Genomic DNA, 13,441 nt, shown 5'->3' with positions numbered 1-13,441 from the left:
AAGTCCCCAGAGTGATGTGTTCTCGCAACTTACAGATGAACAAACTGCCTGTTGGATGGTGCAGCCCTGAGAATGTTATGCAGATTGTTTGGTAAGACACATATGCAACAGTTATGTATCTTTATTTCGAAACGTTTCGCCTACACAGTAGGCTTCTTCAGTCGAGTACAGAAAAGTTGATAAAGCAGAAGAGACTTGAAGACGATGCAATCAGTCCATCACCCTTGAAGTTTTGAGGTGGTCAGTCCCTCAGTCTGGAAAAGAGTATTGTTCCATAGTCTGAAACAATAGGGGGTAGAAGTGACAGGATGGAGCCTTATATACCGCCAGGAGGTGAGAAGTAGGCCACTAGTAGAGGTAAGAATGTAGTCGTTGGGAGATCATGTCCCTCTCAAATCCAGCCATTCTCACTAGTAGAAGTTGTACAAGTTGATTTCAGTTCTGTACCAAGATACCATTGTGTTGCAGTGTCTGACAGAGTGAACACTGAAATGGTATAAAATACCGACAGGTTGTTTGGTAAGACACATATGCAACGGTTAGGTACCTAACTGTTGCATATGTGTCTTACCAAACAACCTGTGGGTATTTTATACCATTTCAATGTTCATTCATGTTATGCAGATGATGGAGCCCTGAACATGTTATGCACCTTTTCAGCAGTGGAGTAATCACATCTGAACTCTTTGTAAGCCAGTGCTGCACTGGGTTTTGGAGCTGGAGCAGCGTGAGTCTTCTACTCGGAAATGACCCTGATGTAACTTGAATCCTGTATTCCTTCTGAGTTACCAAGGCCATCCGGAAGAATTTGTTTTATTAGCTCGCCCGATACTATGGAGAGGATAAGAATGCTCGTATGGTAGTCTAGGAGGATTTAGATGCTTCCAGACCACCAAGCCTGATTGGAAGAAAAGCTTGCAGCCACTGCCCATCCTCAAGCAAAATATTCAGTACACTCTAGCATGATCTTTAAGAGGGAATCATATTTCTCGAATTTTGGACTGTTGAAGGCAGGGGAGCATCTCAAGAAGTAAGTGAATTTTTGGAGGGATAGGCATCTGGTGAGTAAGTAGAAGGCATCATGTGTATATGTGTCCTATATCCTGCCTTCCATCAACCTAAGGTCTGAGTTTTTTTTTTTGTTATGAATCAGATCAGTAGCACTGGACACGAGAGGAGCACCAACGAAAGTGCAATTGGCTGGATCGACAGATCGTGTTGTTGGAAAAGCAGTAATATCCTCAATGATCTGTCAAATGGTAGAAACTATTTTACATTTGGCGGGGTTTAAAAATAGGCCCAGGCTCTCTTTAATTTGTTTTATTTTCCTGATGTCCTCTAGTCTGACTGGTGTATCTCTGCCTTAGAATGGATTGCATGTGTAGGATATATTCAGGAACAATGTTACTTTTATCCATATTCTTAATGTGTGAAATGCTGAAGTAATGACCAATATGTAGTCGAGAAACTACAAATCTGTCAAAGTGATGTTGAACAAAAAGCAGAGCTTTTAAGATATTCGTATGGTGTAAAATCTATATAAATCATCATCTCCGTCATTTGTTATGATCTGGTATACTCCATTCTTCACATTGCAGTGCCGTTTGGATCCCTGAAAATTCCCATGAAAAGAATGTTGTTGGTAACTTTGTCAGTAATGACGAAAGCAAAGGGGTGATCACAAGTAAAGAAACGAGGGGGGGGTGGTGGTAGTCCGAATACCGATGTTATTTCCACAATTAGCGCCGTAGCTGCTGCTGCTGCTGTGCCCTCTTCAGTAACCTCCACCACAGCCTTGTGGATCCCTTTCGACACAAACAATCGTCCAGCAGGATCAAAGTTTGAAAGGTCAGAAGCGTTCGTGAACAGGTCCTTAATCCCCAGACGATGAAGAGTCTGGAGAAGAGAGAAGATCATTGCAACAGAGAACAGATTCATGTTTCCCAGAAAATTGAATTTCTCTGCCAGCAAAGTAGACTAAGATTTCTATAAAAGTGAAAGTAAACAAAATTTTAACTGAGACATAACGTAATGCGTCAGTTGTTTATACAAGACTGCAGAGTTAGGTCCTTAACTTAACATCCTTTTTTTTTTAGATCATCGAGAATGTTAATTAACGCCCTGTACGTAATACTGCCTTCTCAAGCTTAAACAAATTGCATTGGAACAGAAACGTTAAACGTTCCAAAGGATTCTACTATGCCCCGCGGTACCAGAAATGACTTTCCTTTGCAAGTTATTTTATTAGAGTCGAATTATTATTCGCAATTATATATTTTTCTTGCATGTAACTTAACCTAGAATAAGAAATATATTTTATATACGTTTATATCATGCAAAAATTAATGAATTATACGTACAGCACATGATAATTCTCTGCCTATATAAAGTACAAATTATATACAGTACTGAATTTTTCAGTCATGTCTTACATTTGATATCACCTTCACCACATGTGTTACACCTCCTCATATGTTTCACCATCACATTTTTTACACCACTACATACGGTACACCATCATACATGTTTCACCATACTTGTTACACCACATATGGTACACCATCACATATATTATACCACCATATATACTGAATTAATTTATTAGCAGAATGAGAAAAAAGTGTAATATGTCTGGTATATGGGAATGACATGACGAAAGGGATAGATTCAGAAGTGTCCCTGTTTACAGATGATGTAAAGCTAATGCGGGGAATTCAAACGAATGAGGATCAAGTAGGACTACAAAAGGGTGTGAACAGGCTGAAACATTGGGGAAAGTCAGAGAAGACCGCAAAAAGAGTACAGGCTAGAGGGCCAAAGACTGCAAACTTTACTCAACCAAAAAGATCTTGGGATGAGTATAATATCGAACGCATCTCCTGAGGCTCACATCAACCAAATAACTGGTGCAGCATATGGGCGCCTGGCAAACCTAAGAATAACGTTTTGACATCTAAGTAAGGAGTCATTCAAGACACTGTGCACTATGCATGTCAGGCCCATACTGGAGTATGCAGCACCAGTATGGAACCCACACCAAGGTGTGCAACAAGATTAGTCTCGGAGCTAAGGGGTATGTACTACGAGCAGAGGTTAAGGGCAATGAACCTAACGACACAGGAGGACAGGAGGGATAGGGAGGGTATGATAATTCCATATAAAATGCTGAGAAGTATTAACAAGGTGGATAGGGACAGAATGTTTCAGAGAAGGGTCAGAACAACAATGTGTCACAACTGAATACTGAAGACTCAGGTGAGTCACAGGGATATTAGGAAGTGTTTCTTGAGTCACAGAGTTCTCAGGAAATGGAACAATCTGGAGAGTGATGTAGAGGAGGAAGGATCCATACATAGCTTTAAGAAGAGGTTTAATAAAGTTCACGGAGAAAGCAGAGTGCATCTAGTAGCGACTAGTGAAGAGGCGTGATCATGCACTATTAATCGACCCCGGCAACTGCAAATAGGTGAGCACATACACACACAAACACACCCACAAACACACACAAATACACACAAATACACAACCACAATTAGGCGAGCGCAAGCGCACACTCACACACACACACACACACACACACACACACACACACACACACACACACACACACACACACACACACACACACACACCACACACACACACACACACACACACACACACACACACACACACACACACACACACCACACACACACACACACACACACACACACACACACACACACACACACACACACACAGTAGGGACAGCGAGCGGGATAGTCACGCCGTCGGTGCTCCGGGGATTTAAGTGTTTTTGAGGGCTACAAGTGTTCTGCAAGGGTTGCTAAGTGTGTCAGGGTAGTCAACAATCCTAGAAGTGTTTTTTTTAATTGCCTGAGCCACACAAGTGTGGGGAGAGCCACAATTTTGAAAGTGATCTGGAAAATAAAAGCGTTGTGGCGCAGGCTAGTGGGAAGGCGGCGTTGCCAAGTGTCACCCAAGATTTTAATAAAGTGAAACAATAGTGTGACCAGTGAAAGAAATACAGTGAATAGGGTACATTATTAACGAGAAGAAATTGAGGTGGATCTAGCCAGGACGTACATCGAGCTGGATACTCCAGGACGTCACATCGACCTGGACAACCTACACTGCTACAGCTGCACTACAAGTACTGTATCACCTATGAGTGGTTGTTTGGGTGTGGGGTCCAGGTTCCAATTTAACCGCCAAGCTGAATGTGAATGGTCTAACTCTCATAACACGATAAAGAATAGGCACTCAAGTATTCAATAAGGTTTAGCAAATGGTAATCCATTGAACAAGGCGATTAACTCACTATAAGCAGGTGATATAGGCAACCACACACACACACACACCCCCATACACAAAACACACACACACACACACACACACACACACACACCCCCTGAAATTTAAAAAGCCCCAAAAGGGTTTGGGTTCCAGGCCCAAAGAAGGTGTGGGCAGCCGGGACCTGGGACTTTTAAACCCAAAACCCCCTTTAAAAATAAAAAACCCACAAAAATTCCACAATTACACAAAATTACACACCCCACACACACACACACACACACACACACAAAAAAAAAAATATGCCCGGGCACACACACCCCCCCACCACCGACATCTCCTATTTCCCCCTGTCCACCCCCTCCCTCGATCACCCCCCCCCCCGATCACCCAAAACCCCCCCCACCCCCCCCTCAGCCCCCAAAAATAACAGTTCCTCCCCTTTTCCCCCACACTCTGACCCCCTACTAACCTAACATCCCAGTTTTTACATGGGTTTTCCCCACTCGGGGCCCTCGGAAAAAAACAAAGGGGTTAGAAACAACAAAAAAAAACCCAAAGGGACAGGGGGAAAAAAAAAAGGAAGATTAAAAGGCAGGAAGCTCAAAAAAGGGATCATGAAGGGGAAAAAGAAACTAGAACTTAGCAGAGAATGGAAGAGGGGGGGTTTGGGGAAAGCAGGAAGTGGGAGGTGCTTCCCAAAGCAGCGGGAAGCTAGGATCAGAGTTTAAAAGGAGGAATTGAAAAATCCGGGAAACAGCCTAAAGAACTAAAAAACATTTTGGGATTGAAAAAGAGACTGTACCTCAGCCACAAAAAAAGGGATGTGGAAAAAAAGGGCACAATTTCTGGGATGCTCTATCAGAGAAAACTGTAGCAAAGGGAAAAGAAAGTTTTTATTTGGGGGCCCTTTCAGACAAAAAAGAGCCCAAGGAGGAAACCCGGGGAAAAGGGGAAAATGGGCCACGGGCCCCCAAATTACTTTTAAGGGGAAAACTGATAAAGGGCTGCAGTGGAAAACCAAATTAAATGGGGGATACACAAGGATTTTGCAGTAAGGAGAATAAAAAAGGGGTGGGGGTCAGTCTTTTGTATGGGCTCCAGGAAGTCAAAAGGGGGAAACATATGAAGAAAAGAAAACCAAAGGGGAAAAAAAATTGAAAGCATCATAAAACAATGGGAGAAGACGATAGGGCCCAACGGAAAGGTTTTTGGAGAATAGGGGTTTGAAAAAAAGAACCCGGGCCAGTGAGGGGTGACCTTCAAGGCAGGCGACTGGCCCCAGGATCCCCGGGAAAAAGGCACGATTAAGGGACATATTTATACAGGAGGTGTATCCCCCGCCCCGCGACAAAACCAAAAAAAGGGAAAAGAAACTAGGAGAGGGTTTTCCAAAAGGCGGGGGGGGAAAAGGGGGGGATGGAGAAAACAGGAACCCCCAGACCCAGGAAGAAGATCTAATAAGCCCCCCTCAAAACTTTCTGTAAACCCTTTACCCAGGTCAGTTTTTGAACCAAACACTTTAAATAAAAAACCCCCTGCCACACCCAAGGCACACCCCATTTAAAACTTCCCCCCCACAGCAAAACCCCGGTTCCTTACCGGGCCCCCCCACCCCCAACCCCAATAAAATTTGGGCCCACAGTTTGAAAAGAAGTTGAAGGTGTGGAAATACAAATGCAGAGGGAAAAACAAACAAAGTATGGGGTGGCACGAAAGAATCAAAGAGACACCCCCAGACATAATGGCCTCCCAGGAAACAAAACTCCCCCAGAATAAAACAGATTCAATTTTTTTCCATCCGGATTTTCAAATTTTCCCAGGGGGGGAAAGAGGGAGAGAGGGGAGGGAGGAGTTACTCTTTTATTAAAAAGGGGTTTTTTGAGAAAAAGGGAAAGGGAATGGATGGCATGGGCAAAAAGGGACTACTTAGTAGGAAAAATTTCCAGTCTGAGGACAAAAGGTGATAATTGCGTTGTCCCCAACAGACTGCAGGAGGAAAGAGAAAAGGAAGAGCAACGGGAGCAATGATCAACCCCTTTGCCGGGTGGGGGGGGGCCACACAGGGGGAAAAAAAGGCCCCCTTTTGGGTGATTTCAATCAAAAAGGAGATTACAAAGGGGCCTATTACCCTTGGGGGTCCCGAAACATGGGGGCCAAGATGATGGATGTGGTACTGGAGAGCCTCGCTAAAAAATGTTTAAGAACACTAAGAGGGGGAGGGGATAAACCAAAGGTTGGACCTTGTATTCCAATAGTTTCGGAAAACCCCAGGGTATCATTTTGAAAGGCCCCTGGGAGCTAGTGATTATGTGGTTCTGTGCTTTTTTAATGATTGAGCCCCCAAGGGGAAAGAAAAAAGTAGCAGGAATGGGCCCGGGAAAAAACCAAACTAAAAGAAAAATTTCTCAGGCATGGGGAATTTCCTTCAAGACATTCAGTGGAAGAAAAACTGACGGGAAAAACCCAAATTACAAAAATGATGGACTATGTAGCAACAAAATGAAAGGGGAGAGGCAGGGGGGTTTGTTCCCAAAACAAAAATTTGGGAAGAACAAAACCCAGTGTTAGTTCTTTTTGGGGGAGGTTTTTGGGGGGTGGGTTAAAAAAAATTAAAAAATTTTTTTAATAAAGGGGGAGGAAATTGTGTGTTGATGATTAATTAAAATGGAAAAAATGGGTTTGTGGGGGTGGGGGTTTATTCTGGGTTTTTGGGTTTTTTTGTGCCGGGGGAAAAAATCCCGGGGGCAAAAAATCGGGTTTTGGAAAAACTGGCAATTTCCCAAAAGGAGGGGGAAAAATTTAGGGGGAAAAAAGGGGGGGGGAAAAAGGTCCCAATTTTGGGGGGAAAAAAGGAAACCCTTTTAAAGGGAAAAAAGGGGGACCTACAGACCTGTTTTTAACGTGTATGGGATGCAAGGTCATGGAGAAGTTTAAATCGGGAGGAGGTGGTGGGGCACCTGGAAAAAAAAAGTGTATTTGACAACCGGCACAGTTTCGGGGGAAGGAAAACCCCTGTCCCGACCTACAAATTTTTGAAAAATTTGACAGAAGTAAGCCCAAAGAGGGGGGTGGATCATTGCTTTTTTTGGTTTTGAAAAGAAGGTTTTCGACACATTTTCCTCCAAAATTTTGAAAAAAGCTAGGGACCGGCAAAATAACGGGAAAAGGGCACTGCAATGGATCAGAGAATTCTGACAGGGGGAAACAAGGGATTTGGTACGCGGAGGTGTCGATGGGCGCCTGTGACCCCCGGGGTTTCCCACGGGGTAAATCCTGGCCCTGTCTTTTTTTCTTGGTATACGTGAACGCCCCAAAGGGAAAGGGATAGACTCAGAAGTGTCCTTTTTTTGCAGACGATGGGGTTTTTAAAGGAAAGAATCAAAATCGGACGGATCAGGCAGGACAAAGAAAACCCCGGACATTACAAGCCTGGGTCACCCAACTAGCCCCGGAATTTTAAACCCTGCAAAATAAAAAGCCCAAGGAAGATTGGGAAGGGCAAAGCCCCGAACTGTATAGTTTAGATGGCCAAAATAAAACCCTCACTCAAGGGAAAAAAAATCTGGGGGTGAGTAAACCCCAAGCATATCCCCTGAGGGCATAAATCAGATAACTGCTGCAGCATCGGGCCCTGGCAAACCTGGATAGCGTTGTTCCTCGTGGGACTCGTTTAAGACTCTGACACCATCACTCGGGCCCCATCTGGGTATGCACCCCTTTTTAAAAAACCCACCTAGTCAACCCGTCAAGAAATTAAAAGAAAGTAAAAAGGTTTTTGCAACAAGACTAGCCCCAGAGCTCGGGGATTGTCCTGGAAGAAAAGGTTGGGGAAATCCCCTGACGACACGGGAAAGCCAGGGGTCAGGGAGACATGAAAAGACATATTCTGCGTGGAATAACGGGGTGGACAAAGACGGGATGTTCAGAGATGGGACACAGACACAGAGGCCCTTGGAAGTTGAAGACCCCAGATGAATAAAAAGGGTGTTGGGAAAGTATTTCTTCAGTCATGAGTAGTCAGGCCATGGAATGGCCTGAAAGTGATGGGTGGGGCAGGAACCATGCATGAAAAAGGCGGGTTGATAAAAGCCCCGGGGGGCGGGGGGAGAGGGGACCTGGTGGCAATCAGCAAAGGGGGGCGGGCCAGGAGCTGTGCCCTCGCCCCCCTGAAACCACAAATGGTAGTACACACACACAAAATAGCAGTGAAAAAGGACAGAGGAAGAGTGGGAGAAAAAACCCCGGGAGAGCTTTTTTACAAAAATGGAGGCAAAAACTTTCCTGTGAAATTTGGGAAAAAGAGGGTTAGAGGGTGGGTTGGGGAGTCCCAAGTCAAAAACTGCGGTAGCTAGGAAAAAAGGGACCTGAAGGGGAAGGAAACAGGCGGGAAAACGAGTTACGGGGGTGAAACCCGGAGAAGACACAGCATTTTGAAGCGGGGGAGGTCAATGGGAAGGAAGGGGGGTATAAATAAAAAAAAAGGCACAATACCTTGACGGGAAACAAAAAAAATAACCACATAAAAAAAACACGACGACTTTTCCCGGTCGGAATTTGGACCTTTTTACAAAGTCACACTAACCAGAAGTAGAAACCCGGAATTAAACTTGGGGAAGGGGTGGTGAAAAGTAGTAGTAGTAGTAAAAGAATGGTATATAATACCGACGGATGAAATTAAGACACATGCACAACCCCAGGCATCCCTATCGTAGACGTTTCGCCATCAAGCCAGCCACTGGATGGGAAACGTCCACAACGGCCCCCCAGACGCTGCCCTCACTTTTCACTAACCCATTCAACCTCTCCTCCCTCTCAGATTTTCCCGGTTGTCTACTCTTTTCTTGTTCCTCTGCCCTTCTTAAATTACTTGGGGGAAACTGGTCGATCTCTGACAGACTTAAAACCCAAAAGTATTTTTTAGGCTTGCCGACATAACAATGCTCTTTTCTGCCCGTCAGAGATCATACCCAAATCCTATTGACTGGTTTTCCCTGCAAAACTTCTTCCCTACTTCCAACCCCAACAGTCGCCATCTAGTTGAATCCTCTCTAATCCCAAAATTTTTTGTATGAATCTTACCCCAAACCCCTTCGTCTTTTGGGGGCCCTTTCCCCTCTCCTCTTTTGAAAATGCCCCAAATTTAGAACCCCAATGATTTAAACCCTGACTCCTCTTTTTTTCCTTTTTTTTTTCTTCTTCTCCCTCTTCTGCTTTCCTTTTTCCCTTTTTTTCTCCTCGGGGTTTTGTCTTTCTCCCTTCTGTCTCGTGTTTCTTTTCCTTCATTTATTTCACCATTTCCCCCTTTCACGCACCTCTGTCCCCCTCTCCTCTGTTGGGCACCAGCTCTCTTGCAGTGCCCCCCTTCCCTTTTGTTTTTGCCCTGGCCCCGTCCTCCTTTTTCCCCCCATTTCCCTACCATTTTGCCTCTTCTACTTTACTCCACTACTGCACTACTGTGAAATTAAGAAAATGTACGGCGTCGGGGTGTCTTTGTTGTGGACTTTTTCGCCATCAAGTGGCTGGCTTGATGGCAAAACGTCCCAAGGGGGAATCCCCAGGTTGCGCTTGTCTTCTTTTCATTTTTAATATACCATTCTTGTACTACTATTTGCCACCACCACCTCTTCCTCCCTTTATATAGCCGTCCCGCCATTTTCCTGGTTATGGACTTTGTTAAATGGCCCAAAGTCGGCCCGAAACGTCGTCTGCTTCTCTCTTTTATGTGCGGGTTTTTGTGGGAGGTACAACACTAAGGCCATATCAACCACCGTGGGCCCAAAAGGAATTGAAGGGGAAGAGAAATGGGTGCAGGTGGAGAGGGATAGGTCAAATGCAGTGGCATAAAACGTGCCCCCAAAGAGCTAGGGGGGAAAAAAAAAGGGAAAAATGGCCGAAACAGACAGGGCTAAATCATAGGGGGGAAAGATAATGGGGGGGGGAGGGTGAAGTCAGTGATATTCATGGGCTTCAGGGGGGGCGGGGGAAGGACACCATTTGGTGGGCAGGCAGAAAGAAAGGAGAGGGAAACACCCGGGGAAATAGATGGAAGAGGACATTCCAAAATTGAAAATTTTTCAGAGAATGAGGGAATATTCAAAGGGGGAAAAATTTGACCGATAAAGCTGATTTTCAGGACAGAAAAAATACAGAACGGATTCCCCAAGAAAAACCCCATTTTTGGAAGGACTCGGGGGAATACAAGGGGGTGTTCTAAACTGAAGAACAAAAAACCAGAATGACAGCAGCTGGGGGATGGGACAAAAAAGAGGAGCTAGGAGGAGAGAAAAGGGACTGAATCAGCAGAGGGAAAACCAGAGCAGGGCAGAGCAACAAGAGCAAGCACACACAAACTATCCCCTAGAATCCTGCCCAATCATGCTATCCAAACCCAAAAACCACAATCCACCCGGCCCCACCCAACACTCAGCTATAAGCCCACAGTATACTCCCGGGTCCCCCCCCCTCTGGACTCCCCCAAAACACATTTTTGGGGGAAAAACAAAAGTATGGTACAAAAAATGCTGATGGGAAATAACAAATAAGTGGGCGGGGGGCCCCGAAACAGTCAAACGGGTTTCCCTGGGCATCACAAAACCAAACCAGTTTAAATATTTCAATGGGATATCAGACCCTGAGGAAAGACAGGGGAACAGGGGGGGTGGGGGGGTGGCACTTTTAATAAAAAAACCAATTGGATTTTTTTAACTGGAAAGAGGGACAGGGAGAATAAAGAGATTACAGAGTGGGAATAACCAGTCTGGAGGTTCAATGGTGAAAATTGCATTTTTATAATCCCCCCCACAGAACAGGAGGGGGCCAAAGGTAAGGTATGATGAGAGAAATGGGCAAACACACTGGGCTGAAGTGGCAGAAGGGCTCATGCGAGCGGGGAAAAAGCTACTGATCAGGGGGACTTTAACCAAAAGGGGAAAAATGATTGGGGGGAACTTGGGCACAAGGGGGGGCCAAAAAACGTGGAGGGCGGGAGTTGATGGGGTGGTACTAAAACTTATGCCAAACATGTAAGGGACACTAGCAGAGAGAGAAGAGGGGGATGAACCGGGAGACGGACCTAGTATTCACCTTAGTGGTGCAGATTTGAGGACATCAAATACGAAAGCCCCCTTTGGGGGAAGGATCATGTGGTTTTAAAGATTCGGAAACACAGTAAATTACAAGTGGGGGGAAGCGGGGAAGAGCCGGACAAATAAACCAAACTACGGGAAAGGGGGAACTACACGGGAATGAAGAACTTCCTAAAGGGGGTTCAGTGGGAAGTCAGAAAACGAGATGATGGAATATGTGACAACAATAAAAGGGAAGCTGGGGAGGTTTGTACCCAAGGGTAACAGGAATAATAAAAAAACCAGGATGACCCTTTCCCCCCAAAGGGTGCAAGGAGGCCGAAACCAAGTTTTGCTGGGAATGGAAAAAGTATTAAAGGGCCTGCCCAGAAGAAAAAGGGGGCAGTCAGAACCAAAAATGGAAAATACTGGAAATAAAAAGGGGGCCCCCAAGGAAAATTTGAAATGACATAGCAGCGAAAGCCAAATTTGCCCCAAAACAGTTGTAAAAGCCACATCGGGAGGAAAACAACAGTCAAAACCAGGTAATCAGGCAAAGGGAAAGGGAAAGGGGGAAGACCCAAAAAACAACTGTAAAAGTATGTGAAAACTCAACATGGGGTTAAAAGGGTGTTCACAGGGGACAAAAGGAACCCCAAAGGATGGAGAGATGGGGTACACCACCAAGTGTTGGACAAAAGTAAAATCAACAGGGGAAAAGAAGTGAAGAGGCTGCTGGGAGGCTAGACACGTAGTAGTCCCAAATTTTAAAAAAGGGAGACAGACAAGAAGTGCTAAACAAAGAAATTTCCTGATATGTATAGTATGCAGGGGTCATGGAAAGATTATCAGAAAAAAGAGTGGTGGAACACCAAAAAAAGGAATGACTTAACAGCCAACACGGTTTCAGGGACGGTAAACCCTGTGTCACTAACTTACGGGAGTTCTATGACGGGCTGACAGTAGTAAGACAAGAGAAAAGTAAATGGGTAGATTATTTTTTTGGGGCTGAAAAAGGGCGTTTGACACAGTTTCACAAAAGAGATTGGTGAAAACTGGGGGACCACCGGCATAACGGGAAAAGGGCACTACAATGCACCCGGAAAAATTACCTGTCAGGAAAGACAGCAGCGATTCATGGTACGTGGCGAGGTGTCAGGTGGGCACCTGTGACGATTGGGGCCACGGGGGGTCAGTCCTGGGAAGTGCTGTTTCTGGTATTTGTGAACGACGCCCCGGAAAGGAAGGGCCCAAAAAGTGCCCCTTTTTCCCAGATGATGTGTAAATTGAGAAGAATTCATTTGATCGAAGACCGGGCCCAAGAACTATAAAGGGATCTGGATGGGCTGCAGGCTTGCCCCAGCAATTGACTCCGGGAGTTCAAGCCCCCCCAAGTGCAAAGTCATGAAAAAATGGGGGAAAGGGCAAAAAGCCCCAGAAAAAAGTACAGCCCTGGGGGCCAGGGCTGAAACCTCACTCGGGAAAAAAGATTTTGGGGGTTAGTAAACCCCCGGGGCTCTTTCCTCTTGGGGCGAAATAAACCCAAATAACTGCTGCAGAAAATGGGCGCCAGCAAATCAAAGAACAGCTTTCCCGACATATTAAAAAGGGGGAATCTTTCCCAGGGCCCCTAACTGTTTTCCCAGGGCACAAGTTTGGAACCCAAGTCTGCCAAGCACGTAAAGAAAACTAGAAAAAGTGAAAAGGTTTGCAACAAGTTAGTCCCAGGCAAAAGGGTTCCTTAACAGGAGAGATTAAGGAAAATCGACCGGGCGACACTGGAGGACAGGAGAGATTGGGGAAAAAAGTAACGCGCTTACAAATACTGATAAAAATTGAAAAATTGGACAAAGACAGGATTTCCCAAAGAGATGGGACACAGAAACAAGGGGAAAACAGTTGGAAGTTGAAGACACAGATGAATCACGGGATTTTTTAAAGAGAAATATTTCTTCAGCCACAAGTAGTCGAAGTGGGGAAAAATTTGGGATTGATGTAGTGGAGGCAGGATCCATCCCTTGGGTTTAAGCAAAATCGATAAAGCTCACAGTTCAGGAGAGTGACCATGGTAAAGAACA

The 13,441-nt window shown here is 45.1% G+C and overlaps 1 protein-coding gene across 1 annotated transcript in view; it reads right to left on the bottom strand.

Moving 5' to 3' along the window:
• Window positions 1-1,305: 1,305 nt before the first annotated feature.
• The window catches only part of LOC138851042 (ipis-1-like), a 39,739-nt gene continuing 27,603 nt past the window's right edge, over window positions 1,306-13,441 (bottom strand). Inside the window, exon 6 of the mRNA XM_070091934.1 lies at window positions 1,306-1,896. Within this exon, the coding sequence (XP_069948035.1) occupies window positions 1,588-1,896 (309 nt within the window). The 3' untranslated portion in view covers window positions 1,306-1,587. The remainder of the gene's footprint in view (window positions 1,897-13,441) is intronic.

The sequence above is a fragment of the Cherax quadricarinatus genome, chromosome 37 (genome assembly GCF_038502225.1).
Source record: "Cherax quadricarinatus isolate ZL_2023a chromosome 37, ASM3850222v1, whole genome shotgun sequence".
NCBI classification, from domain to species: Eukaryota; Metazoa; Arthropoda; class Malacostraca; order Decapoda; family Parastacidae; genus Cherax; species Cherax quadricarinatus.
The sequence above is the reverse complement of the archived record's forward strand: the minus strand, read 5'-3'. Positions and strand labels throughout refer to the sequence as shown.